At 46.9% G+C, this 26,624-nt stretch overlaps 1 protein-coding gene across 10 annotated transcripts in view; it reads right to left on the reverse strand.

Moving 5' to 3' along the window:
• ARHGAP22 (Rho GTPase activating protein 22) overlaps positions 1 to 26,624 on the reverse strand; it is a 214,178-nt gene that overhangs the window by 113,045 nt on the left and 74,509 nt on the right. For 8 of the 10 annotated variants that reach the window (XR_004265065.1, XM_032266831.1, XM_032266837.1 and 5 more), the window contains one exon: positions 19,440 to 19,639. Coding sequence is in view for 8 of the 10 variants with exons in the window: in XM_032266831.1 (XP_032122722.1) it covers positions 19,440 to 19,639 (200 nt within the window). In the remaining 2 variants the exon portion in view is untranslated. Of the gene's footprint in view, positions 1 to 2,211; positions 2,217 to 19,439; positions 19,640 to 19,864; positions 19,992 to 26,624 lie in introns of those variants that run through there. The other 2 variants (XM_032266835.1, XM_032266840.1) reach the window with 2 other exon arrangements.

Raw genomic sequence — 26,624 nt, forward strand, 5'->3', positions numbered from 1 at the left:
CCCAGGCTGGAGTGCAATGGTGCTATCTCGGCTCACCGCAACCTCCGTCTCCTGGGTTCAGGCAATTCTCCTGCCTCAGTCTCCTGAGTAGCTGGGAATACAGGCACGTGCCACCATGCCCAGCTAATTTTTTGTATTTTTAGTAGAGACGGGGTTTCACCATGTTGACCAGGATGGTCTCGATCTCTTGACCTCATGATCCACCCGCCTCGGCCTCCCAAAGTGCTGGGATTACAGGCTTGAGCCACCGCGCCCAGCCACTACGACAAAGATTTCTACTCACATGTCTCTAGTCAGATGCCTCGTAACCAGAACTCACTCAAATTGTAAAAAGATAAGCACTAATTACATTATAAATCTGAGATGGTGTGAGACCATCATGGAAACTTCACAGATTTTAGCCTCAGACAGATCTGGTTTTAATCCTGACACTACTGCATAGTGATAATAAATGTCAGGACAAGTTCAGACTCAGTTTTTCTCTCTGTTAAATGGGGTAGTGGCATCTCCCTCACAGACCTATGAGAATTGAATGGGATGAAGTGAGCAGAGAATGTGGAATGAAGCTGGGCTGTAGCAGGTATCCAGGACGACAGCATCTTAAGAAAGGGCCATGCTGCAGAGGTTTAGCGTGAGCTCATGACTGGAGGTCAGGGTCAGACAGGTTCTCCACCATCAACACTCGTGCAACCCGGGCGAATCCCCTTTTCCTCCTCTACAATGTGGAGGTGTTTTGAGGATTTCCCCAGGCTTAGTACCCGGTGAGAGTACGTGCTGTTGCTGTGATTATGCATTATTATAGGGTCAAGAAGTAGAGTCTGTGCATGAACATTTTATAGGAGTGGGAATAGATAGAAACACTGAGAATTATTATAGGGGTTTGTAATTACTGTGACATTGTCGCTTATGTAGAACACAGGCAGGTGTGTTCCACCTTTCACAGGCTGAGGCCTTGTTTCTTTATCTGTAAAAATGAAGATAATTGTCTTGGATTCATCACTGGATCATCTGAGATAGTGCTGTACAAGCACCAAGGGCCTATAGGCCTATACAAATATGAATTCTTATTATAATACGGCTTCAAAACCCATTTTGGTCACTGTATCACTTGTTTGGTCTGTTCGTAGGAATAATCTCCCCTCCTCTAATAATATCGTTGCTTGTGCCATGAAATGAGTGTGCCACAGACTTTAGGAGTCCCAGCATGGGGAAGGTAGTGCCTGCTTCCTGGCGTGTGATCACAGTCCCTGGGGACCTCCCGCAGGGCTCAGGATGTCTACAGTCCTCCCATTGGCCTGCCTTTGAAGTTTGTGATAGTTTGAGGTCTTTGCTGTCTGAATTCAGCTCTTTTCAACCTGATCAAAGACTGGCTCTCTGGGAAGTCTTCATTTTTCACCTTGTGTAGAAGGAGACTGCCTGAAGAAACAACTTCTAAAATACTTTTTACCAAGCCTTTTGATAAGATCCTCCACAGCAGCATCTTGGAAAACTGTAGCCATGTTTTAGAAAGCAGTCACCCAGGCTTCCTTATCTCTGGTAATTCTGATTGGGGCCTCAGATCAATCTTAAAAAGCTTTATCCATCTGACACCCAGCCAGGAACTGAACTTCTGAGTTTTACATAAATAATACAGATCAGAATGAAGTTCAGTGCCAAGGAGGGAAGCATCCTCCCTGGTGCCTTATCACAGGAGCCTGTAGCCATGCCCCATGACTGTCCAGAATGCAGATTTTAAAAGGCAGTGTAAAAATTGGAGACAAATGGGTTTTTGGTTAAGGAATGTTCGCTCCTTAAGGAGTTGAGACAAATCATTTGTCTAGCCTCTTTCCTTGCTGATGACTTTCTCCTGAAGCTTCTTCCAACAGATTCCACAGTGACGCTGTCACCTGTGAACTCCAAATGCACTTGCTATGATCCACATGCCTGCAGTCAGCAGATCAGCCCTGGGAGTGCCCTACTTCTGTGTCATGAGGCTACATGTGGTCCTCTTAGAAAATCTTCAGCACACGTGGTGTGCCACAGGGACAGTGTGTTGAGGTCAGCACCATATTCTGCAGAGAGCAGGGGCTTTAAAGTCAGAGCACCTGCTCCCTGCACCTTCCTGATCCTTTCCAACTGGCCACTGCCCCTAAAGCCCTTACTCCCAGGGCTGCACAGCCCAGGCCTTGCACCTGTGGAAGTCCAGCTGGGAGCCATGAGTGAGCCCAGGACCTGGGGCCTGAGACTTGGGACAGACTTTCAGGCTAAGCTGGAAGCCCTGGTGGAGCCCTCAAGAACCTTCAGGGCTCAGAGCTAACAGTCTCTTCCAAACCCCAGGGGGTGCCACTTCCAGGGTGAGTAGGTCCTCTTTGCTAAGTCCTGGTTGCTCTGTGGTTAGTTCCATGGTAAACCAGGACCTCGCACTAGACTCCGTGCCAAATAGCGTGCCCCTGACTTGCCCTGAGTCACTCCTGGGGTTTACCCCTTTGGGCAGCCTCATTTCACTGGATTCCTGAGCCCTGCAGAAGATCCTGCAGTTGAGGCTGTACTGGTAGTCCTCACCCAGTGGCCTTGGGCTCAGCCTCTCTTCCTTTCAGTCCTGTCATTCATGTGAGCGTTCTAATGCCTGCGACCATGCTCATGAGAATGAGATGCCATGTCACATTCAGAAGAGTCACTGGTACTAGTGTCCCGGTCGTGGTGGCAGCCCGGGGCTGGGGGCTGAGTAGTGCCACAGGGACGCGGCAGGATTAATGTGGGAATGACCAGTGAATGGAAGGCTTACCCCAGGGACCTCCTGAATCCTCTAGTGTTTAGCTTGCCCTGGGAGAAGGGAGGAGAGGCCAAGGTGCACATGGTTTTACAACACATTTGAGACAGACCATTAGTGTCACCAAATCTCCATGGGTTGCTTTGTGCTTAGGTTGGGGCCATGTGACAGGGTTCTGGCCAGTGGGATTAGGCAGGAGTGACAGCATCCACTTCCAGGCCTGGTGCTTTAAAAACTGCCAGTGATCCAATCTTCTCTCCTACCTCTCCTGCTGAGTCAACCTTGGGGACCACAGAGACAGATGAGGCCAACACCTGGCCCACCGTGGACATTACTGCAGCAAGAGGTAAACTTTTATTGTCTGTAGCTGCTGGGATCTTGAGGACATTGAACATTGTTCATTGTACTAATTAGATGTTATTCTGAGAAGATAAGTGTTAGAGAATTTTGTCCTGAGCTGATCACCTGGCCATATGCACAAAGAAGTTATAAAATCATAGCACTAATTAAAAGCTGTATTTCCTTGCTGCTATATCCATTTGGCTAATAATGATGATTTCCTTACTCCTTGGATTGGATGTTGGGAAAAAGAAAGGAGAGGTCAGGCTTATCTACTTTGACGCTAGGGGCCTTGGGGCAATGGGAGCTAACTTACTCTGATAGTTAGAAGAACTGAGCATGGTATGTCTAGGTTCTGGATCAAGCTGTGGTTGTTGTGTAGTACCCGCTTCCTGCCTGACCTTTTGGACTGAAGCGTTGGAAGGAGCCCAGAAAAGACTGATCTAGATCACTGTCCAAGAGGGGTTGTGGCCCCATACCCATTACTGGCTGAATGACATCCCTTGGGCAGCGTGAGATCCTGGGAGTGTGCAAATGACCCTGCTTCCTCCTTGGCTCACTGGACCATATGGTAGGCCTCTATGTCCCCTGAAATATCCAGTGTTTCATGTGAAGAGGTAGGCGGAAACTCAGATAAGCCAAGTCCCTCTGGCTGCCCATGGTGTTTGGTGGCTGCATCAGACACCACAGTTGAGGCAGGTGTGTTCACAGGGAACCAGCCCCCAGAGTGTAAGGCCGGTTGCCTTGTTGGGAGCTCGGACACGCCCACTTCTGCACGTGGCACCTAGCCTGCCTTGGAAAACCCCTCTGCACTCAGCACTAAGCTCTGCACTCGGCACCTAGCCCGCCTTGGAAAACCCCTCTGCACTCAGCACTAAGCTCTGCACTCGGCACCTAGCCCACCATTGGAAAATCCTGCCTACCTACCAATAGCAGCCTGCCCCAACCATGCCCTGTTTCCCTGCAACCAATCAAATGCTTTCACTCCCTATAAAACTCCACGCCCAGAAGAGTCAGGCGTGACTTCCCTGGCCCCTTTCCCTGGGACCACTGAACCTCGCCTGGGAGCTAAATAAATTGGCATTTAATCTTTTTGTGCTGGCCTCAGTTTCCTTGTTTTAAACTCGGCAATAACCCTTACACAGAGGCCATATGCTCTGAGCCTCTCCAGAAGGAAGTGGTGACCAACTTCTTTCTAGTATTCTCTCTTATCTGGGACTAAGGTGAATGTGGGTGTTGAATGCTGTACCACTGTGATGCTCAGCCTTCAGAGCCTGCCGGCTGGGTGTGAAACAGCCTCTCCTGTTCTTCCAGAACTGGGAGGTCTTGGTAGGTGCTGCCTGGCCCACACCTCCACCAGGAGAAGCCCATGGGGACACAGGCCTCTCCACTGCCTGGGTTGGCACACTGAGCACAGGCCTGCTCTCCCATGCCATGGTGCTCGCCATGTTTTCCAGGGTTGCACAGCGTTTCCAGCCTTCTCTGTCCATGATGAACAGACCCAGCTGCTCAGACTGGGAGCACTGATGCTGTCTGGAGTCCTGTCCTAAGCCTAAGAGCATACTCTCTTGGAAGATTTTTTTCTGCTCAAAATACACCTTTGGGACATGCTGATGCTAGGTCCAGGTCCCCTCCTTGGAGTGGGTGGGGCCCTCCTTTGGCCGGAAATGGTTTGATTCTGTCTTATTTCTGGAAGGCCCTGAAACTAGTGCCATGCTCTGGGGTATATGGTGTCTCTGTGAGAGAGGCTGCCATGCTGCTTAGTTGGGCACAGGTTAGCCTGAGTAGCATGGTCCAGACACTTTTGCATTGACCTGCCCTGGCTGTGCAGGCTGATCTGCTGGGCTGACTGCTGCCAAGGGTTTGGCATTTTGCTGAGGAAGGCACACCTCATCCACATCTTTTGCAAAGGCCACAGTCCATTTGGGAAATGTACCCATCGTCCTAGGCAGTCCTTCCAAACCACCTCCATTACGCTGATCAACTGTAATTCGGTATTTCACCAATGCATTAAGGAGCTAGAATGCTCCAAACACAATGAAAAGTAAGTTATACTCTTCATTGTAAGTTATACAATGAATAAAATATGTTTCTCAGGCTGCTTTAATTCATTTTTCTGCCTTGTAATTGATAAAACATGTAATTTAACAATCAGTCTTCTACCTATTACTGTAAACTAACTGGGTTGAGATGAAAGCCAAAGGATTGCTCTGTTATGAGTGGGAGACATTTAAGTGCTGTAAACTAATATCTGTGCTGACTTAAATTAGCAGACCCCAAGAGAAGCTCATTACTACCGGCAACACTGGAGGAAACACAAAAGTCACTTTTAGAAGGTGAAGATCCGTCTTGTAGGCAGTGTACCTCTGGGTGCCAGACAATTAGGGGGCAACCAAGACACTGTCACTTGTGATTTATTTACTCTTGAGGTGTCATCAGGCCTCTTCTAACTTGATTTCCTTTTCCTAGAACAGAGGCAGAATTTTGCTATCCATACATTAGTGCCCAGATGTTGCTGATGCAGTCATTTCAGGGACCCGCTCTCAGAACCCTGCAGGATGGTATCATATAAACCTGAAAATGTGTTTTTGTATGATTACTTAAATCTTGCATTATTCTTTGATGTGCAGAAAAAATGGTTTTAACTAAATATTGTTTGAAATTTGTTTAAAAACACGGCTGCTACTGCCAATTTCAATTGAGTAAATAAATTTATATTTGATTTAAAATAACTTGCTTGAATAGAATTTTCATTTTGATATGTTTAATAGTGGGAAGTTATGGTTCTAAAATAGCTTCAAAAATATAGCATCCCTTTAAAAAAGCCATGAAGTCTCATAGTTGAACCTAAATAAATGATACCTCTCTCCTTTTTTATGACTCCAGTGAGTAATTCTTCACAAAAGAAGCATTTCAAGTTGTCCCTCAGGACATTTTAAACAAGAAAATATTTATTGTTTAATTTTTCTTCTGCTGCACTAATAGGAGTGTGAAGCTCAGTTCCTAATTAACTCAAGGTGCTCTCTAACGTGCTGCAGAAGACACTTTTCAATCATCGCTGGCTCATCCTGGGGCAGAGAGGGGCTGTGGGATGCATCAGTGCCTTTCTTTTATGCTCAGGTTTGTTTTTCCTGAGTGTAGATGGATCGACTGAGATTGGCTGTGGCAAGATCTATGGGAGCAGCTTGGCAGGTGATAAGTTGCTTGTTCTTTTGTGGACAGAGACTTGCAGGTGGGTAGTAGGAAGGAGGCAGTGAAGTCATACTCTTCAGGGGTTCTCAGAAGATCAGGGGCAAATTCACCAAGAAAAATGAGATCTGTGGGTGATGCCATCTTCAAGGGCCCCATGACATCAAGGTCTGCATCCATCAGCTCTCTTGCCACCAACTGTGTCTCCCCAGAAACCTTCAGCCGACCCAACTGGGGAGCCAGGCTTCCAAACGCTCTGCACAAAATGACCACCGAGGACCGCCAGGGGCACCCACAGAGGGACTTCTGGGAAGCTGCCCTGCTCTGGCCAGACCCCCAGAGCGTACCTGCTTCTTTGGCCTCATTTTATACTCATCTATGGTGGAATTTCTGAAAACTACTATGGTTTGGCCGAATGTAGTTCTTGTGTCTCCATTCCTCTTTGCCTTACAAGGCCTCGGCTGAACTTTTGTCTTCCAGAGTTGAGAGGGCTCTTGGAGATTGTCTCTCACCAAATTCTTACCCAGCGGCCAGCTCTTCTCCAAGCCACTTAGCCAAGCGATAGTTGACCTCTACTTGTCCAGCACCAGGGACTGAATCTCACTACTGCCCAGTAGACCACTCCATCATGGAATGAAGTATGGAATGGAAGGCAGAGGGCAAATTGGGGAGTCTGTTCATTTGTCTTCTGGTCTTGTTCATAAGAGGATTCAGTGCTTTATATACTACCTTTGGCAAGATTTCTTTTCTCCAGATGACTTATTCAGTTATTCCTCCTACGGACAGGAATTCAGACCCCTCTCATCCTTGCTGCCTTGTTCCTGAAAATATAGTGGCTTGAGGGGACCCTCACTCTCCAGAGTGACCTGGTCTGACCATGGAAAAACTTGGCAGGGCTTCTCCTCCCTTCTAATTTCTCTGCATCTTAAGAAAGTCACCTAACCTCTTTGTGCCTCAGTTTCCTTATTGGGACAGTGGTGATAATACTCATTCCTAAATTGTTTCAATCATCTACTGCTGTGTAAGAAAGCTCCAAAACTTATTGCCTACAAAACAGTGATTCATTATTTGTCATGATTCCATGGCAGGGATCAGTGGATGGTTCTTCTGCTCCATATAGCATGGTCCAGAGTCACTGACACAGCTGTATTAGGCAGGCAGCTGAGCTGGGCTAGAGGTCCAGGAAGACCCATTCATCTAGGCCATGTGGTCTTTCTCACCTCCATGCTTCCTCATCATTCTGTGGTATGTTCAAGCATTCTGATAGCAGGGTGGCAGCTTTGCAGAGCAAAGCAGAAACTTGTTTGGCTTCTTAGGGATGAGAACTAAAAATTAAATCCTAATGCCCCCACCTGACTGAACAAATACACTCTTGGCCAAAGGAAACCTAGAGAAACATTAAAAACTGAGTTCCTGGCCATGATAGGAGGCCAGGCTGCCTTGTTATATCCCCTCCCTTCTTCAGTTTAGACACAACATCTGACCAGCATTAATGTTACAGTAGCGATCATTGGACTAACTTTATGGCAATAAGATACTAAAGTATAAATAAGACCCAAGGCCATTCAGCCAACTGTTAAGTCACACACTCCTACACTTAAAGAATAAATGATGTTCTAACTGCCACAGGGTTTTCTTTTTCCCTAGCAGTTAAACAGGCACTGGCCCCGAGAAACAAGTGCTAAAACAACTGTAGCTCAACATTAGACCTTGACTAACTGATCCCCAATCCCTGGTCCACAAGTTGCAACAACAGCTTTGATTGGACAAGAGACAGATGTCAGTAACTCTCCTGTTAAAAGATGACCAGTCACTGGCTCTGAGCGGTTAACAAGGGGCTGCACACGGAGTGCCTTCATGTCCCTGCTTCACCTACTGCTGTATAGGGCCTACCTGTAATGCATTTCAATGTTAAGCCCCTACTCCATAGTGAATATGGGTCACATGGACCCATATGATATTCAGTAGGCATGCATCAGGACCCTCTTTGTGAATATTCATAGCTCTTCCTATAAGCCTACTTAGCTAATCTATTCAGCGTAAATTCTTGCCTTCCCTCAAAGTGCCTGCCTTTTGGAGTCTACCAGAGGCTATGCTTCCCAGCCTGCAGATGGCCAGTCTGTAAGTTGCAACACTTTATGAAAAATAAAGTCTCCTTCCTAAATTTATAAATTATGTGAGTTTTAAGTTAACAGAGACCACACCTGGAAATTGTACAGCATCTCTTCTGCCTTATTCTGTTTGTCAAATAGTCACAAAGACAGCTCAGATTCAAGGGGAAGGGAAATAGACTCTGCTTGTTGGGAGAAGGGGCAGGAATGAGCGGCAGCCATCTTTGGGATTATCTACAATGTATCTTGCAGGGTTGCTGTGGGATTTAAAGCAAGTTAATAAAAACAGTTAGAACAGAGCCTGGTTCATCAGACACATAAAAGTTAGTTTTTATTTAGATTCAAACTGTGGATCAAACTCATGAAGTAAGGCAGAGGCAAGGTTGGAGCCATGCTACCTGCCCCTAGACACCACTGTTTGATTGTGTTGGATGATTTGCTAAACCTTAGCTGGGTAAAGTTCCACCAAGGGGAGAAGGCTATCACTAGGGTATTTCCTGCTTGGTTAAGCTTACTCTAATCATAGTCCTATAATGTAGGTGTGGTTATTCTCAACTTACAAGGAGGAAGCTGAGGCTAAGGGAGTGAAATATCTTCTCTAGTTACCAGCTAGAACCATCCTGGTTATTCACCAGGAATCTGCCATTTTTTTCTATCATGAAACATCCTGTAACATGATGTGCTAAAATTTAGACACTAGGTGTTTGCGGCAGACCTACCACCCACTAGTCTGGACTCCTAATCAAGAAAGGAAGTGAGGACCATCTGAAGGGCTGGTCTCAGGGAGTCCTGAGTGTTCAGGCAATCATTGTTTTCTGGATCTGCAACTTCCTTTTTATATTTCATGTTAGATGCCTTTGCATGCTTCTTGAAGGTCTTTCATTTCAGAACTCATTCTAAGGGTTATAAGAATTTTATCTCTGAGTGTTTAGGGAGCACTGACAACACTATCAACCACAGCAACTTCCATTTGTCCAAAGTTTAGTGAAGACACAGCCTCAAAGCACCATTCCAAAATTAGGAACAAGAGGGCTTCAATGATCTTCCCAAATCTATAGCTAGAAAGTGGTATAAATGGGACTTGAAACCAGGTATTCTAATTCCAAATACTATGTTTTATTCCATTATGGTTTGCAAGCTTCCATTCTATCTTTTTGAGCCCCACATTCTCCACCAGTACAATGGAAATTGATTGTACCTGGCTTTGTGGAAATGCTATCTGAATGTTTATTGAACAAGTGTTCATTGAGCTTCTACTATGTGTCAGGCATTGTTCTGGATACCAAGACACAGAAATAAACAAGACAGACAAAAACCTTACCTTGATGAGCTTATAATCTAATAGGGAAGGCAGTCAATAAGCTCGTTGCCAAACCTCAGGCACTTTACAAAAACAATAAAGTATTTTTCCATTGTGGATCTAATACAAATCTAGGTCACACTGTGCACTCATTTTTCTTCATTCATTCAATTGTTCATGTAGGCATCCAATATTACTGAGTATCAATTATGTGTCAAGTACTGCTAGGTGATGGGAAAAGAGAAGTAATAAGACAGATTGAAGCCCCATCTGAACGAAGTTTATGGTTTAGAACACAGAAGAACAGACATTAAATTGGGGAAGTGTTATAAATAACAACAGCAATATCAAAACAGTAATAATAATAATATAGTAATGATGTCCTCTTGGTGGTTTGATTAACAATTTACAATTTATGAAGGATGCACAGTTAGGGTTTGCTAAATCAATTTGAGCTGAGTGGAAGTTATGCGGTCTAGAAGTGAAGGGCATCAGATACCGGGGCTATTCTGTGAGCTGAGAGCACAAGATAAGCTCCAACACCTGACAGCATCTTTATCACACCCCCAGTTAGTACTGAGATGAAGGCCATGGAAGGTAGAGCCTGCTGTAGCCAAAGGTGTGGGGTTTTGTGGGTAGACAGTAATGGCACAGCAGGGGCCTGGCACAGCAGGGGCCTGTCCCAGCAGTCTCACTAAACTTGGGTCAGCCTTCAGGCGCTATCTGAGAGTGAGTGCCTATTAGTCTTCGCCTAATGTTAGCCTTTAGTTCCCTCATTTGAGAAATGGAGACAACCCAGGCATCTCCTCCAGGTCAAGGACTCAGGGAAGGAGCTTGATACGATTTGGCCACGTCTCCACCCAAATCTCATGACAAATTGTAGCCCCCTGAGTTGGAGGCGGGGCCTGGTGGGAGGTGATTGGATTATGGAGGTAGTTTCTCTTGAGTGCTTTAGTACCAGCCTCTTGGTGCTGTCCTCAAAATAGTGAGTTCTCAGGAGATCTGGTCGTTTAAAAGTGTGTGGCCCCTCCCCATGCTCTCTTTTGCTCCTGCTTTGGCCATGTGATGTGGCTGCTTTCCCTTCGCTGTCCACCATAATTGTAAATTTCCTGAGGCCTCCCTAGAAGCTGAGCAGAGGTCAGCTTCATGCCTTCTGTATAGCCTGCAGAACTATGAGCCAATTAAACCTCTTTTTTTTTTTTTTAAATAAATTGTCTAGTCTCAGGTATTTCTTCATAGCAACGAGAGAATGCACTAACACCGAGTTCATGAAAGCAATTTTTTTTGTTGCTGTTGTTTAAGTTTTTGATGTGCAAGTTTGGTGAACAATGGGCTAGGGAGCAAGAAGGTTTCCTGTAGGTTAAAATATTCCTGTGAACTTCAAGCTATGGGAGAGGATGGCCTCTCTTTCTTCCCCTGAGGTTTCCACTTTCTTAAAGATTGCTGGCTTCTGACTGTCCAAGATTAATGTTCACTCCTAGAAGTGCATGTGCTTTCCCATCCATCTTGTCTTCCTCCTCCCCATCCCAGGCTTTTACTCAATTACATCAAACTTTAAATCAATCTTCTATGGCTCCTTACTGCTAAGCCTCCCTCACTTACTCTCCTGGAAAAGAAAAACATACAACAGAAAGCTAGCCTGCTCTCAAGGTGATTTTTATATTGCCTCTTCTAAAACATAACGTTGCCTCAGCCATGGTGGGTGGATAGGAGGGTGAAGTGTGAATTCCAAACTCCACCTGCTATGCCACCTTCCCTGCTTCTTCCAAGCCCTTGTTCTAGCACGGTGAGAATTTTCTTGGCCTCAGCTGTTATTAGGACACCAGCCCTATCTGGTTTTTCTGCTTCCAGCCTGGCCCCTGCCAGCCCCTATCTGTGCCGCTGCAGGATGACTGTCCCGTTACGGCTCTGATGGCCAAGTCTTAGCCCCTCACAACCTTCATCGACCTCTAATGCAGCCCATAGAGGACCCAGATCCTGGGTGTGGCAGCGAAGACCCTCCACAGGTGGTTTCTGGTCACAGATCTGAGTTCTCTGCTCCTGCCTGTAGGATGAGCAGCCTATGCCCTACTCTTCAGTGACTACAGGCTCCCCAGGGTGGATATGGGCTGCTGGACACACGACATCTGTGGATCTCCCACCCCATCCCCAGGTTCATTCTAAACACATCTCCCAAGAACCTCCAATATACCAGGACCTCTTCAGAGGCCAGTGTGGGACTCAGTGGCCCTGTCTAGAAGAGGGAGCCCTGGGCCTGGCCTCCCCATCCTCCTCCTGGTCACCTGAAGAGCTCTCTGGGGCTGTGGTCCTGTTACATTCCTTTTTTTTTTGGTTTTTGTTTTTCCTTTTTTGTTTAAATTTTAAAAATACTTTAAAATATGGAATTACATGAAGGTAGTCTCACCGTGAGAAATTACGATAACACAGAAAAAATGCAAGCTAGCTGACCCTGTCACCAGCTCACTCCCCTGCCCCACATCCCCACCCCGTGGCTCTGATTTGTCTTATTCGTACTCTCAAAATCTCAAAAATAGATTATTTCCATTTTATTTCACTTGTTTTCACAATGAAAGTTATACTTGCACACAGTTTGAAGAATCAAGAGTTCTTCTGCACGGCCTACCATGAGGCAGCAAATTCTTCCTCTGTCATTGCCTGAATCTGTCACCACCTTCTAGGCTCTCAGATGAGGTTTCTTTTCTATCTTTTCCCTTTTCTTAGATATTTATTTCTAATCTGTATGTTTATGATACTCCTTTTTGAGGAGCAATTCATTTTTGAGGAGTTACTATGTTTTAGGCAGTGTCTATGGAATTCCCAGCATGGGTGGTGAGATTTCACTTTCTGCCTGTCCTCCACCCACACCCCCACGCCCCCATCATACGCCTTGCCAAACCTCTGTGGTAATCTTGGTTATCTCAGTTAGCATTAAGTGTTTATGCTCCCATCCTGGGGAATTTATTTCAAGCAGTTCTTTAAAGACTCCTGTCCCTTCATTTCTCTTTGCTTTCTTTCTGAAACTCTTTCTATTCAGACATTGGGTTGCCTCTCTTATTGTCTGTCCTCTTCTTCCCGGGAGTGTCAAGTTTCCCCAAGCTTTCTTTGGAGTTTTTTATACATGATTTCTTGTTTTTGACTTCTGGGGGTGGGCTCCTCCTGTGACTCTTCCGTATTTACAGATTCTCTCTGAGGATGTCAGGTAGTTTTGTGGAACAGTTTTCTACCTCCTGCACACTTTCTGCTGCCGCCAACTTGCTTCTCGTTTTCTTCCTGTTTTTGTGTCGGTTCTTCAAATGAGAACCTTTCCTCGAATGTCTGCTGAACCAGGCCTGTCATTCCCACTTGGGAATGGTTCTCTATGGAGCTGGGGGGTGGTGTCTGAGAATGGGGAGGGCATACACGGGGGTCCACCTCAGTCGTTTTACTGGAGAACCTCTGGAGAAATTTACTGGAGAAAATTCATCAGTTTCCTTCCTGGGGGCTACTCCTGACTGCTGGAGTTTAGGAACCAAATGTGGATGGACACTGGGGGCTAAGCAACTGGTCTGCACATCGATGTTCACCCAACCTTCCTGTTCTCTAAGATACTCTATCAAGAACAGGGCCAGAGTCCCCAGTCTGAAGGGCTCCCTCTTATTCTTCCTGGAGAATACAACTCCAGTCTTACAGCTGAGTGGGGTGGGTGGTCACCCCTTGGTACTGAATTGTTCAGAAAATCTGAGATCTAACTTCTTTTTTTTTTTTTTTTGGAGACAGAGTCTTGCTTTGTTGCCCAGGCTGAAGCACAGTGGTGCAATCTCTTCTCAATCTCCATCCACCTCCCAGTTTCAAGTGATTTTTCTGCCTCAGCCTCCCAAGTAGCTGGGATTACAGGCATGTGCCAGCACGCCTGGCTAGTTTTTGTATTTTTAGTAGAGATAAGGTTTCACTATGTTGGGCAGGCTGGTCTTGAACTCCTGACCTCAAGTGATCCACCTGCCTCGGCCTCCCAAAGTGCTGGGATTACAGGAGTGAGCCACTGTACCCAGCCCTAACTGCTTTTTAAAGCTAACCTTTACCCAGTGCTCCTGTGCTGAGCTCCTCTTTTGTCCTCATTTCCAGAGATATCTAGTCCTGCCAAGCCCCAAGTCTTTGAGGAATTTTGTTTTGCAAACCAGACAGCTTCCATGCTCTCCTTCGTGTTGGCTTGGAATTTAGCTGTCTTGGGTCAGCTAAATAAATCAGCAGCCTCTACCTCATCTGCTTTTCTGTATCCAGAATGCTGTCTCCCCTCATGCTCTTTCCATCTAGTGTGCTCATGCCTTTAAAAACATCCCTTTAGTGCTGTATCAGGAAGTTTTGGGATGTGGAGGAGCCAAATGTGACTTTTAAAGGTCACCCTTAACTGGAAGTTTGAATTTGAGTTTTGGTTTTCTCATTAACTACGGAAGTATTATGCAGTGTGTGTGGGGTGTGTGTGTGTGTGTGTGTGTGTGTGTGTGTGTGTGTGGCATGTGTCTGTGTGTGTCTGTGTGTGTGTTTGATCCTTGTTCTCTCATGCCTGCATACTCTCTTCAGTGTCATTTTGTTATTAACTTGTCTTTTTTGCTTTTGCATTATTGTTAGTGAATGGGTCTCTGATTTATTTTTTTGAAAAAGTTTTTTTTTTTTAGGAAAAACAATGAATGTTCTTTGTTTATGTCTTTTTCAAAGCTATGTCATTAGAAGCATAAAAGTTCACAGCTGCTCTCTTTTCTCAGTAGCTTATCTATATTATGAAATGTGTCCCTTTTATCTTAGCATCTTGAATCCTATTTTATTTGATGTTATAAATTTGCTTTCTTTTTGTTCACATTTTTCTTATCTTTTTTCGTTGTTTTGATTTTTAATCTTTTGTTTATTCCTCCCTCTTTTTTAAAATTATACTTTAAGTTTTGGGGTTCATGTGCAGAATATCCTTTTCTTCTAGATTTTTCTAGTTTATTTGCATAGAGGTATTTATAGTATTTTCTGATGGTAGTTTGCATTTCTGTGGGATCAGTGGTGATAACCCCTTTATAATTTTTTAATGTGTTTATTTGATTGTCTCTACGTTCTTCTTTATTAGTCTGGCTAGTGGTTTATCCATTTTGTTGATCTTTTCAAAAAACCAGTTTCTGGATTCATTGATTTTTTTGAAGTGTTTTTCATGGCCCTATCTCCGTCAGTTCTACTCTGATCTTAGTTATTTCTTGTCTTCTGTTAGCTTCTGAATTTGTTTGATCTTGCTTTTCTAGTTCTTATAATTGCGATGTTAGGGTGCCTATTTTAGATCTTTTCCGCTTTCTCTTGTGGGCATTTAGTTCTATAAATTTCCCTCTAAACACTGCTTTTGCTATGTCCCAGAGATTCTGGTACATTGTATCTTTGTTCTCATTGATTTCAAAGAACATCCTTATTTCTGCCTTTATTTCATTATTTATCTAGTTGTCATTCAGGAGCAGGTTGTTCAGTTTCTATGTAGCTGTGCAGTTTTGAGTGAGTTTCTTAATCCTGAGTTCTAATTTGATTGCACTATGGTCTGAGAGACTGTTCATTATGATTTCCATTCTTTTGCACTGCTGAGGAGTGTTTTACTTCCAATTATGTGGTCAATTTTAGGATAAGTGCAGTGTGGTGCTGAGAAGAATGTATATTCTGTTGATTTGGGGTGGAGAGTTCTGTAGATGTCTATTGGGTCTGCTTGGTCCAGAGTTGAGTTAAAGTCCTGAATATCTTTGTTAATTTTCTATCTCATTGATCTGTCTAATATTGACAGTGTGGTGTTAAAGTCTTCCACTATTATTGTGTTCCGGGAGTCTACGTCTCCTTGTAGGTCTCTAAGAATTCTCTTTTTTAGACCCAATCTCACACTTTCTATTTTAAGGGATAGATGAATCTAACCTATTTATGTTTATTATGAGAAACAAAATGTTTGTACCTTCTTTTGCCAGCTTATTTTTTTTTTCCTTTCTCCTATTTTGCCCCATTTGCTCAATTGATCACATTTAATTTTTAACTTTTTTTTGGTCTTAGGTTTCAAAAGTTATACTTTCCACGTCTATTTTGTTCCATTTCTATTCAAACCCAAGAAACACACAACAAATAAAGGGCGGAGAAAACTAGACTTAAAGTGAGTTCTCAACAGTGGAAACAGATCAGGCTGATCAACAAAGAACGTGGCAGGAGTTTTCATGACTCAACATTCCAAGCAGAAGCTAAAACCACTAAGGTTTAAAAAACCTGGAAGCATTTACTTGTGAAACTGTGGTATCTGCCTGCTGGAAACTCTCAGGGACAGGTGCTGGGAAAAGCTGGAGGGATAAGGACCTGCACTTTCAGGTTCTGCCATGACATGCCTTTGCCTGGTCTTTCCATCTGAGCTTGTGCAAGCTGCTTCCTCCTTCTCCATCTGGAACTGTCTTGTCTCTATGCTCTCTGTCCTCTGCTGACCCTCCTGCCAGCAAGATGGGGAGAGGAGAAGAGATAGGGCTTTGGAGAGAGAACAAGGAATGTGGGCTGGGAGTGATTCTCCTCCTGTGATGTGAGCTCTGTGCAGCATCAAGCATGGCTGGATATCCCTCTTCCTGACAGTTACATCTGCTGGTGCAGCCCGCCCGACAGTGCTGACCGCCTGGACCCCCGTCACTGCGAACAATGAGCAGGGCATATTTTTCCAGGAACCAGATATTGAGAATTAGTCTATTACATGCAGTTCATGCAATTAAACAGAAATTTGTGAGGCTATTGTGCCAGCAGCTGTGCAAGTTTGAGATCATACTGTATAAGCTGAATGAATCAAACTGACAGTTGCCTTGAGATTGGGAACCTGGGCAGTGGGGCTGCCATGGAAGCCAGGCTTTGTTGTGGAAAATGGGGAGAAGTTTTAATGTCCCAAAAGGCTTTGGGAGTGAGTGCCAGCCAGGTTCAGAGAGGCCACAAGAGTTCTGGGCAGATGCTGGCATCTGTTGAGAGACACTGGCCTCTCTCACGATCCAATGGCCTCAGGGCTGCTCTTGTGCCCAGGCTGGTGACTGCGGATGTCCATGCCTCCATTTTATTAGTGGCTTCCACCAGAGGTTGTGGAGGTCTGGAAAACATTGCAGGGGAGGAAGAGGAGTGTCTGGCTCAGGAATTTCAGGAGATGGAGGTTTCTTATGGAGCCAGCTGATGGGCGAGAGCTCCCAGGGCCACCTCAAGGCTCAGTATAAAGAATACGTGGGGAAACCTGTGGCAGAGGAGGCTCTGTCCATGTGTGGCCTGGGTGGCCTCAGGGTCACGAACACTCAAGCTCTCCTGCATCATAAAGCCCTGCTCCCATGAGGCAGTGGGCTGGGCCAGGAGGAGGGTAACAGTAGTGGTCCACACAGGGCTCTGAAAGGCTGGGGGCAACTTTGCAACTCTGTTCACAGTAATCAGAATGACAAGATACCAGCAGGTCATTCAGGAAAGCCAGGACACTGCTGAAGGGCCAAGGCAGGTCTACAAAACTGGGAGGCCAGAAGGAAATGACAGTGGGGAACCAGAGGTGTGGCGCCCACCTAGGGGTGAGCCTAGGGGGCAGCTGGGGGCCAGGAGTCAGAGCTGGGTGGGCTTGTGGGCTCAGATTTAAGTATCCAGTGTGCTGGGATTTGTACCCAGTTATGTGTATGTTATACAATTTAACCCCTAGCTCATCCTTGTGATGGAGGTAATATTGTCTCCATTTTATAAATGATAAAATCTAAGTTTTAAAAAAATGGACTCCGCCAAGCCATTGTAAACAAATGTGAACCTGAAACAGCCAGTGATGAGTCCCCAGGGGCTAACTGGACCTAAATTTAAAATAGAGCCAAATGGCCACCGGCTGACTCTATTGGGATCACACACGTACTCTGCCTTCCCCAAAGACCACACTTCTGTTTAACTTTGGGACTTTCGGAGCTTGCCTGAACCAACCAATCAGAGTTCACCTTAACCAACCAACCTGAACTCACCTTCCAGAGCTCAGCTGTATCAACCCTCAGAACTAAATGAGTCTGAATCCTTCATTTGCATAAACAGACCTGATTGGGAACCTGGGCTTGCAGTTTGCTGTAAAACCCTCCCTTTGTTCTCTGGAACACACCTTCACCTTTTACAGGGAAGCTGTGTCTCCCCAGTTTGCAAACTGTTCACTGGAAGAAAGTCTCTTTCCTCAATATTCCATTTCAGAAAACTTTTGTTCATACTGCACAGCTAGCGTGCCAGATCTCGTTCAGATCTAGCTGACTCTAGAGCTCCTATCTGGCTCACTTAACTACTCAGAGTTCTTTTCCTTCCTCATACAATCAAGGAGGCTAGACAACATCAGGGTTTTCTGAGTCTACCTTCAAGATTTTTGTCTTCACGTTTCATCTGTGCTATTATATGTGTGGAAGTTTTTCTGAAGCAGTCTTACTTCTAATTAATTTATTTTTATTGTGGTTACGTATGTGTAATGAGAAGTCTACTATTTGAACCAATTTTAAGTATATAGGTCAGTGACATTAAGTACATTCATATTGCTGTGAAACACTTATTGGTTAGGTCACTATACAGTATTTCAGAAAGGAAAACTTGATGTCTTTATTCCAAGTGGGAACCAGAATTACTTTCCACAGAGGTAGCCATTGGAATGAACAGAACGAAGGCAGAAAGTTATTAATGAGCAGCCAGTTCCTGTTGCACTGAAGGCTCTAAGTAAGATGAGGCCTGTTTCCTCCTACTCCTGGGCCCCCGTATTTTGTTTGAAAGGAGGATCCAAGTGGTTGAGAAGTGTAAAAGTAGGCTCGCAGGGTTGACACTTCTTCCTTGTCATGCTCAGAAGAATTGAAAGGGGAGAGATAGGGACATTTTCTCATGCCCAGCTCCCTCTTCATCCCTTGCCCATCCCAGAGTCCCCTCTCTGCCCCCACACTGTGTGGGCGGCTGAGATGTGAACCAGGCCCTTTCCCAGCAAGATTCCATGACCTCTGACCCCAAAAAAGGAGATCTGCCTACTCTGACTAGGATCCATGACTGGAAGCACCTTTTGGGACAAGTCCTTTAAGGCTCCTTCCTGTTTTTTTTCCCCCAAGAGATACCCTTTCTCTCTCTAAAGCCGTCACAGGGACTGGATTGCTCAAGTGCTACTGGCCCAAGTGTCTTTGGTGGCAGCACACAGAGTACCTCATTAGGACATTTGCATGGATGGCTGTGACGAGGCTACCCCGTGGTGGGCAAGCCTACCAGCTGCTCTGAGGGAATAAACTTAGTGCAATTTGGGGAGAAAGGCAGACATTTAAAGCACCTGCTTAAAACGTGGGTCTCACAGTGTTAGACACAGAAACCCTATGTGGGGTAGGCGCAAGGGCTTCAGAGTGAGCCAGGTTTCAGTTTGAGGCTAGATGTGCTTGGTGACCCATTTTCCTGCAAGATAGAAGTAACAAAATGTGTGCATGTATGTCCTTCTTGGAAGCGTGAAGGGGCCAAAAAGAACATGGAAGAGCTGTTTTCTTAAGTCGGACAGGGATGTTCTCTATCAACATTCTAAGGAAACATTTTCATTGCAGAAGTTGTAGGCATGTTTCAGTAAAACAGACTGTGATACCAGGAACACGGGGGAGAAGAATGAAAATTAGTTTGGAAATCCTGGCGAAACGTCACTGTGATGGAGTCAGTGGCTCTGTGGCTTCCTTCCTTCTCCTGGGCATGGTTTTCCCTCCCATAGAGCCCTGCTGTGATGCCCACGGCACACCAGACATGCACTTCTCACCTGGGGCTTGATCTCGTCTTTGTCCTTGTAGTAGAAAAGCTGATCCCCGCGCAGCACAAACCAGCGCTGCTGCCAGTTCTTCATGATGCTCCTTTGCTTCTTCAGCCAGCCTGCCTTCAGCACGGGGCCCGGCCTGTGCGGGCACAGTGGCCTCCCGGGGCTCCGGCTCTGCTCCCCCATCACCAGGCTTTTGGAGCGAGCTGAAAGCCAAGGACACACACAGTGAGCATGAAGACAGCATGCCTGCTGTCAGTCCTGCCCCCGTCCCCGCATTCCAGCTGCTTCATGACTGAGGCATGGGAGCCCAGGCCAGCAGGATGTGAGCAGCTGGGCCTACTTCCCCTTGGCATCAAAGGAGCATGGGTTGGAGCATCTGTGCAGCAGCCCGCAGTGATCCCCCTAGGGTAGGGTTACAGCCTGCCCACCTGGTTAGTTTCTGCTTCGTCTCTGGGATCCTGGGTTCTTCATTCCTCCAGGTTTGCTTATCCATGCATCCATGCATCCATCCATGTATCCATCCATGCATCTGTCCATGCATCCATCTGTTCATCCATGGATTCATTCATCCACCCATTCATTTGTTCAATGATTCATTCATTTATTCATTCAGCCACTGTTTATTTATTTCTTACTATGTGCATAGAACTGTTCCAGTTTTCCTGGGGGCAAAGTAGTGAAATAAAAAACAGATAAACATCTGGGTCCTCCTGGAGCTCACAGTCTAGCAGGGTTCCTGTTGCTCTGGTCCAGAGGGAGCTGGCCCCACCCAGATCTGGTTTCTGCTCCACCCCTTTCCTCTGGAGGCATCAGACCCCCCAAAGCCTTAGTATTGCTTCCCTGGGACCATCCCACAGTGGGGCCTCTGCTTCAGCTGTTTGCTGTGGCTTGTTGGCGGCTGTCTGGCATGGCAGAGGGGCCAGTATTCCTACCCCAGAGCCTTTAAGTGCCCGTGAGCCGTGTAGGTCCTTCTTCTGGTTGGTGGTGCTGAGCCACACCCTAGCAGGGTTGGTGCTGCTCTTCACAGGGATGACTGAATTCTTGTCCCCTCTGATCCGATGCTTCTCCTTCTGCCACCCCCCCCACTTCACTCTCCTCTGTCCTCAGGAAAGCTCCTCTCCTCTCTCTGGCCAGTGTCAAGACCATTGCCACAGTGATCACTAAGAGGTGCCATCTTGAACTCTGGAGAAATAATTCTGAGTTCAGGTATAATCACACCTGTAATTCTTAGACCATGGATCCTAACTTGTGACTGGGAAACACAGTGCCTGTGACCCACAGTTTTTGCACTATAGCTGCGATTCTGTGTGTGTCTGCTCTTCCCGCTACACTAGTGACTACAGCTCCCTAAGCCTGGCCTACCCTCTGCCCATGAGGTTCCACTAGCCTGGACCTTTCTTCCATCCCTCTCCCATCTGTACTCTGGCATTAGCTGCACAGTGAGCTCCTACTCATTCTTCAAGAGCCAACTCAAATGACACCTCCTCCATGGAGCCTTCCTTCTGAATCTCCTCCAAACAGTTACTCCCTCCCCTACCAAGACAGGTGGCCTGTGGCTGGTGATCATCTGTGTGGATGCCTTTCTGCCACTCGGGACTGAAGGAGATGATGTCTCACCTAGTTCTGTATGTATGTCCTCATCACTGTGCAGGGCAGGGAAGAAATATAAATCATGTTGGCCAAATTATCACCTGATACTTAGGGTCTTCCTTATTGTCAGGTATTTTTGTATCTTAACATGACATTAAATACCACATAGCACTCAAGCAGTGTCTGAGGACACATTATAGCTTGGTATTACCACCTTCACCTCAAGTGTCATATGGCCTGGGGTGTAATTCTGAATCTATCACTTTTACATCGGCCTCTGTTCTGGAAAGCTCCTGCTCATGGACAGCAGCGGCATTCACAGGAGGCCTCATCTCTTCTCCCTGGCACCCCGGTAGCTGTGCTAGCTCTATGGGTACCACTAGCCAACCTGGTGTCAGACCGTCTAGGTTCTCACTCGCTCCACCTTGATTCCCTGTTGCCATCCCTCTGCTGCTGGAGAGGTTGGGGTTGAATGCCCCATCCCTGCCTTGGCTGTGTTTTGGCCCAGAGAGGAAGTGGTTGTTTGCATGCTTGCCCCTGTACACTGAAGCTGGATTGGTGATTCCTCAAGACAGTGGGTTTTTTTTCCAGAGACTAAAGGGAAAGCAAATCAGGGAGCTGAGTGTGGATCACATAGCCCAGGCCTTTCAATGAAAACAACCCCCTCTGAAGCCCAGCAGTGCCCTGAGCCTGGGCTTGCGCTCCACCAGATCTGTGTTTCAGAATGATCAGCACTTTTGTCGCCTCCTCTCTGTGGGGCTGTTCCCCAGGCTTGTTCATGTGGATTTAGAGTGTACCTCCCTCCTTTATTTCTATGGCTGGTTACTATCCCTGCAAATGGACACACCATACATTACCTTTAGATTCTCACATTGATGAGTATTATCATTCTCCTCAATGTGAGTTATTTAATTAAAAAGGTGATGGGACCCAACTGAAGAAATACAGGCTTTGAACTAAGGCTTGAGTGCATCACTGCCAGCTCTGTGCACTCTCTGTGCCTCAGCTTGTTAGTCAGAAAACTGGGCCCACATGAGATGACAGCATCTCACCTTGCAAGGCAAGTTGGCGGAGGGGAGACACTGTAACTGCAGAGTGCTTAGATGCGTGGGTGCTTAGTAACAGGTTACTATGGTGATGAGGATTCGGATAATGGTGCAGTGGATGTCTCGATGCAGAATTTGTTTCTTAAAGCTGGGGTCCCAGCAGTGAGGTCACGGGGCAGAGCATGGACTTTCCTCTGGCCTCTGGCCCTTTAGGTGCCGCTACACACTGCCTTCTAGAGATGGCATGTGGCTATATTCCACCACACAATTATGCTAGTGCACCACTTTCCCCATCACCACCAACATGAAATATTGTAATTTGAGCATTCCTGCTCCATAATTTAGTAGGTGTAAAATGACACATAGTTATTATCTTAACTGTTCTGATTTTTGGTGATTAATCACCTGGAACATCTTTGCATGAGCTTCTACTCATTGTATGAGATGTCTGCTCACTCCCTTTGCCCATTCAGCTCATTGCCCACTGCAGGAGGAGCACTGACTCAAACTCAGTGACATAAAAACCCAAAGTCCTGGAGGCCCAGAGCTACCAGGCCCCCTTCCCCTCTCCACAGGAGCCCCAGACCTTCCCTGCAAGTCTCCCTACAGCCTGGAATCTCCAGTCACCTATAGCACCATGTACTGCATCTGCGCTGCACAGCCCTGGCTGCTCTGTAACCTCAGCAACACTGCATGGAGGACACAGACTTGGAAGAAACCACCTGCCCAGGTAAGGATGAGCTGAGCCTCTGATGAGACAGGTGGGGTTGTGCCAGAAGAGACCCAACAGCATCAGAAGGGGTCTTTGTGCTCCAGGGCTGCCCCCTCCCCTTTTCCTCTGTCCTCTCATCTCAAGCTGGTGAGGGGCTGAGCAGGGCTGGATTCAGCAGCATTCGCCAATCCCTTTCCAGGGTGGGGGCTTCATCAGGCCTTGGGAGGTGGAGCTGATGCACATGATGTGATAAGGGTTATCAGGACCCCAGGGCTCAGATGGCGCCTGGCAGGAGACTGAGGAGGACAGGGACAGGTGTGCCCTTTTGGTTACTAAGTTTTCTTGTCTGGCTCTCAATTTGCTCATCCCTAAAATTCCTTTAATGGGTTAAGAATCTGGTCAAATTAGGTCAGCAGTGCCCGGGCTTTTGTAGTTTAATCATGTGAGATTGCTACCATGAGATTGGACAGATGTTGTTTCCCCTGGGGGCGAGGGGTCTCTGGAGCTGGTGGGTTGGCTCAGGCCTCCACTGTCTATTCTTGATTTTTCCTTTATCTTTTATCAGAGAATCTTCAAGAGCTATGGAGAACCTCTTGTCCTTCCACAGATGTTTGCAGAGCACCCTCTGGGGTCTCCAGTGGGGACTGAAGTCATGGAATGCTCTAGGGCTACCTTCCTGATTCTGTCTCTTGTCTTCTATTACAACAGGGCCTGAAACTGGCTCAAGAAGCGCTTCCAGGACCAGGAATGCACCTGCTCTTCCTTCCACATCCCCTATAGCATCGTGTACAGGGCTGGCGCACATTAGGAGCTCAACAAAAACTCGGGGACTCATCAGCGCAGCCCGACTCCTCTGAGGGCTGCTGCACTGTCTGTCCTGGCAGTGAGCAATGTTGCGAGGTGCTCTCTGTCCAGGCATGCCTGCCCCAGGAAGGGAGCTCCCTGTGCACAGCACCATGGACGCTAAGCCTGGCTGAGAGCAGGATCTCATGCAATCAATGTGTAGCTGACTGCTGAACTGGCCTGTAGCTACCTCAGTGTGGCAAGACAAAGAAGGTCAGCATACTCTGTGCCCTGATGCCCAAGGCCCAGGCATCAGGCCTCCTGAGAGTTTCAGGTAAGGAGGGAGCAGGTATGAGGAGCCATGTTCACCCAGGGCAAGGGAGCTGGCAGGCAGGAAGCTCTGGCTGGTCTCTATTTCAGTAGATGCAGGCATCCCTGAAGGTTCCACCTGCCCCACCCTGGAGGAGAGGAAAGTCTGGCTCCAGCCCCTCTGACAGGGAGGCACTTCCTGCAGATGCTTCTGAAGCTGCCAAACCAGCCTAGGATTTTCCCCAGCTGATCAATCACACACATATTAGGCTGGTGGAGCTTCTTGAAAGGAAAACAATCATTCCTATGATTTATTAATAACCACTGCTCCTGTCATCAGCACTTCCTTTAATCAATTTATTTGGTCCTGTTAATATTTAAACCAGGCCTCAAGTCAAACAGCTCTAGCATTCTAAAGCTCCAGAATGGATCCGAGTTTCTGGAGGGGCGCAGAAGCAGGCCCCAGGCAAGCTCAGGACCCAGGGGAGGACAAGGGTGGCCTTCCCCCTCCACCCTCCCCAAAGGTGGCTCTTCCACACACATGCAGGACCATCCGTCCACTCATCCATTTGTTCCAAATCTATGGAGCTCCTCCAGGTACAGAGCCCAATTGACTTGATAATGTTCCCGGGGCGGGGGGGAGTTCCCTCAGTTTGGCAGGGGAAATAAATCACAACCATCATGTAAGGACAAAAGAGCACAGGCCTGGTGGGACAGGCAAAGGCTGTGTGTGGATGCTGACCCTGAGGTGTGGACCCTTCTGCTATAGACCTCTGCTGAGTTCCCTCCGTCCAGCAGATGGAGCCCCCAGGCCGGGCCTGGAAGGATACTAGAGTGTGGGATGACCTCAGGGGAGGCGGGGCTCAGGTTTGGAAGGAAGGAGCTAGCCTGGCACTTGCAATCTCTTGGCTTGCATGAGTGCATGTGCCAAGGGACCGCTGTCACCTCCTCTTGCTTACAGGCACATCTTGAGAGGGTGGTCCACACACCCGCCTCTTCTTCCTCACCCCCCAGTCCCCACCGACTCCTTGCAATTGGAGATTCTGGCCTATCCTGATGCTGCTCTGACCAAACTCATCCTGAGTTGGATCTCAGGGTCTTAGCCTCTGATACCCTGTGGCGGCTCAGACACTGTTGATCATCCTCTGCTTCTGGAAGCTCCTTCTTCCTCCCCCTCTGCAGAGCCCAGATACCCATGTCTTTGCCCAAGTTTCTTCCACCTCCCCAGACTGCTTCTGGCCTCGACTTCATCCTCCCAAATCCTGCTGTTGCCCAGCTGTCTCTATTCTGTTATGAATCCTAGGGCTTTATTTCTGCCCAGATCTTACTCAGGAACTTCAGACTCATGTGTCAAGCCATCTGCAGGACACTCCAGAGAAATGTCTCATGGTTATCTGGGCCTATGTCCAAATTCAGCGTGCCTTTCTCAAACGCATTCCTCCTCCCCATTGTCATCCAGGGCTCCACGACCAACCAGACTTAATAGCTTGGACTTGTTCAGACAAATCCCTCCCCATCAAGTCCTAGAGCCCTTTACTTTCCAAATCTGAAGGTTCTCTCTCTGCATTCTGCCTTCTTGTGATCTCCCCTTTACTAAATTGATTTGTATATGACCATGCCTTACCTGGGCTACTTCCTGACTTAGCTCCTGCCTTCCACAAGATTCTCCAAAATAGATATGCAGCTACTAAGGAGGCTACACACAGATCTTCCCACACACAGTTCTAAAAAGTCTTACTCTTTTCACAGAAGTAGTTATGGTATTTACTACGCACAGAGAAAAATCCAGCCCCAGCCTGGCGGTCGCCACCCTGTCACAGCACAGGATCATCCCATGGGGCCACACACCACATCACCTGCCCAGGTTCATGGCTGCCAAAGGTGTCTGCTTATTACACTCACCTTAAATGGATCCCTGTTTGCATCAGTTGAATCAAGACCTCTAGGGGGAAGGATTCAGGATCTGGGTTTTGAAGCAGCCCAGGTGACTCTGATATAATTACTGACTGGGCTCTGGCCACACCGGATGACTGCCCATCCTAATGGCCTTTCCCTCATCCTCACTGTTAGAGCCTCGCCTCTATTCCGTTCAAGGTGTGAATCATGCTGTGTAGCCCTCCCACAGCCACTCCACTGAAATCCGTCTCCTTCTTTTCACTTTAATTTCTTCTTTAAAATAGTGTGAATAGCAGCCTAGCATATAATGTGGTTGTTTGTGCATGTATCTTCCTCTTCCCAAGACTGAGAACCAGGGGTTGGGAAAAGAGGAAGAGAGTATCTCATTCATCTCTGTACACCTGGGGCTGGCCAAAGGATGCTTTTGAATTGACAGAATGGTGATATCTGAAAACTGTCTGCCTGGAGCAGGGAGGGAGGGTGGACTGGAGGGGGGCAGCCCAGGGGACCCAGCTTCCTCCTGGGGAGTTCTGTGTGTGTGAATGTGAGAGAGAGAGACAAATAGACAGTGTGTGTGCATGTTTTCAAATGAGAGTGTGTGCTGAATGAATCTGTATGTATGTTTGTGGGTGTGGATGAAAGAGAATGTATGTGTGTGCCTGTGCACGTGCATGTGTGTGTGAGTGTGTGCCTGTGCATGTGTGCCTGTGCATGTGTGTGTGCATGTGTGCCTGTGCACGTGTGTGTGCGTGTGTCTGTGCACGTGCGTGTGCCTGTGCACGTGTGTGTGTGCCTGTGCATGTGTGTGCATGTGTGCCTGTGCACGTGTGTGTGCCTGTGCATGTGTGTGTG

This window comes from Sapajus apella, unplaced genomic scaffold (genome assembly GCF_009761245.1).
Source record: "Sapajus apella isolate SASKATOON/1434 unplaced genomic scaffold, GSC_monkey_1.0 scaffold161, whole genome shotgun sequence".
Taxonomy (NCBI): Eukaryota; Metazoa; Chordata; class Mammalia; order Primates; family Cebidae; genus Sapajus; species Sapajus apella.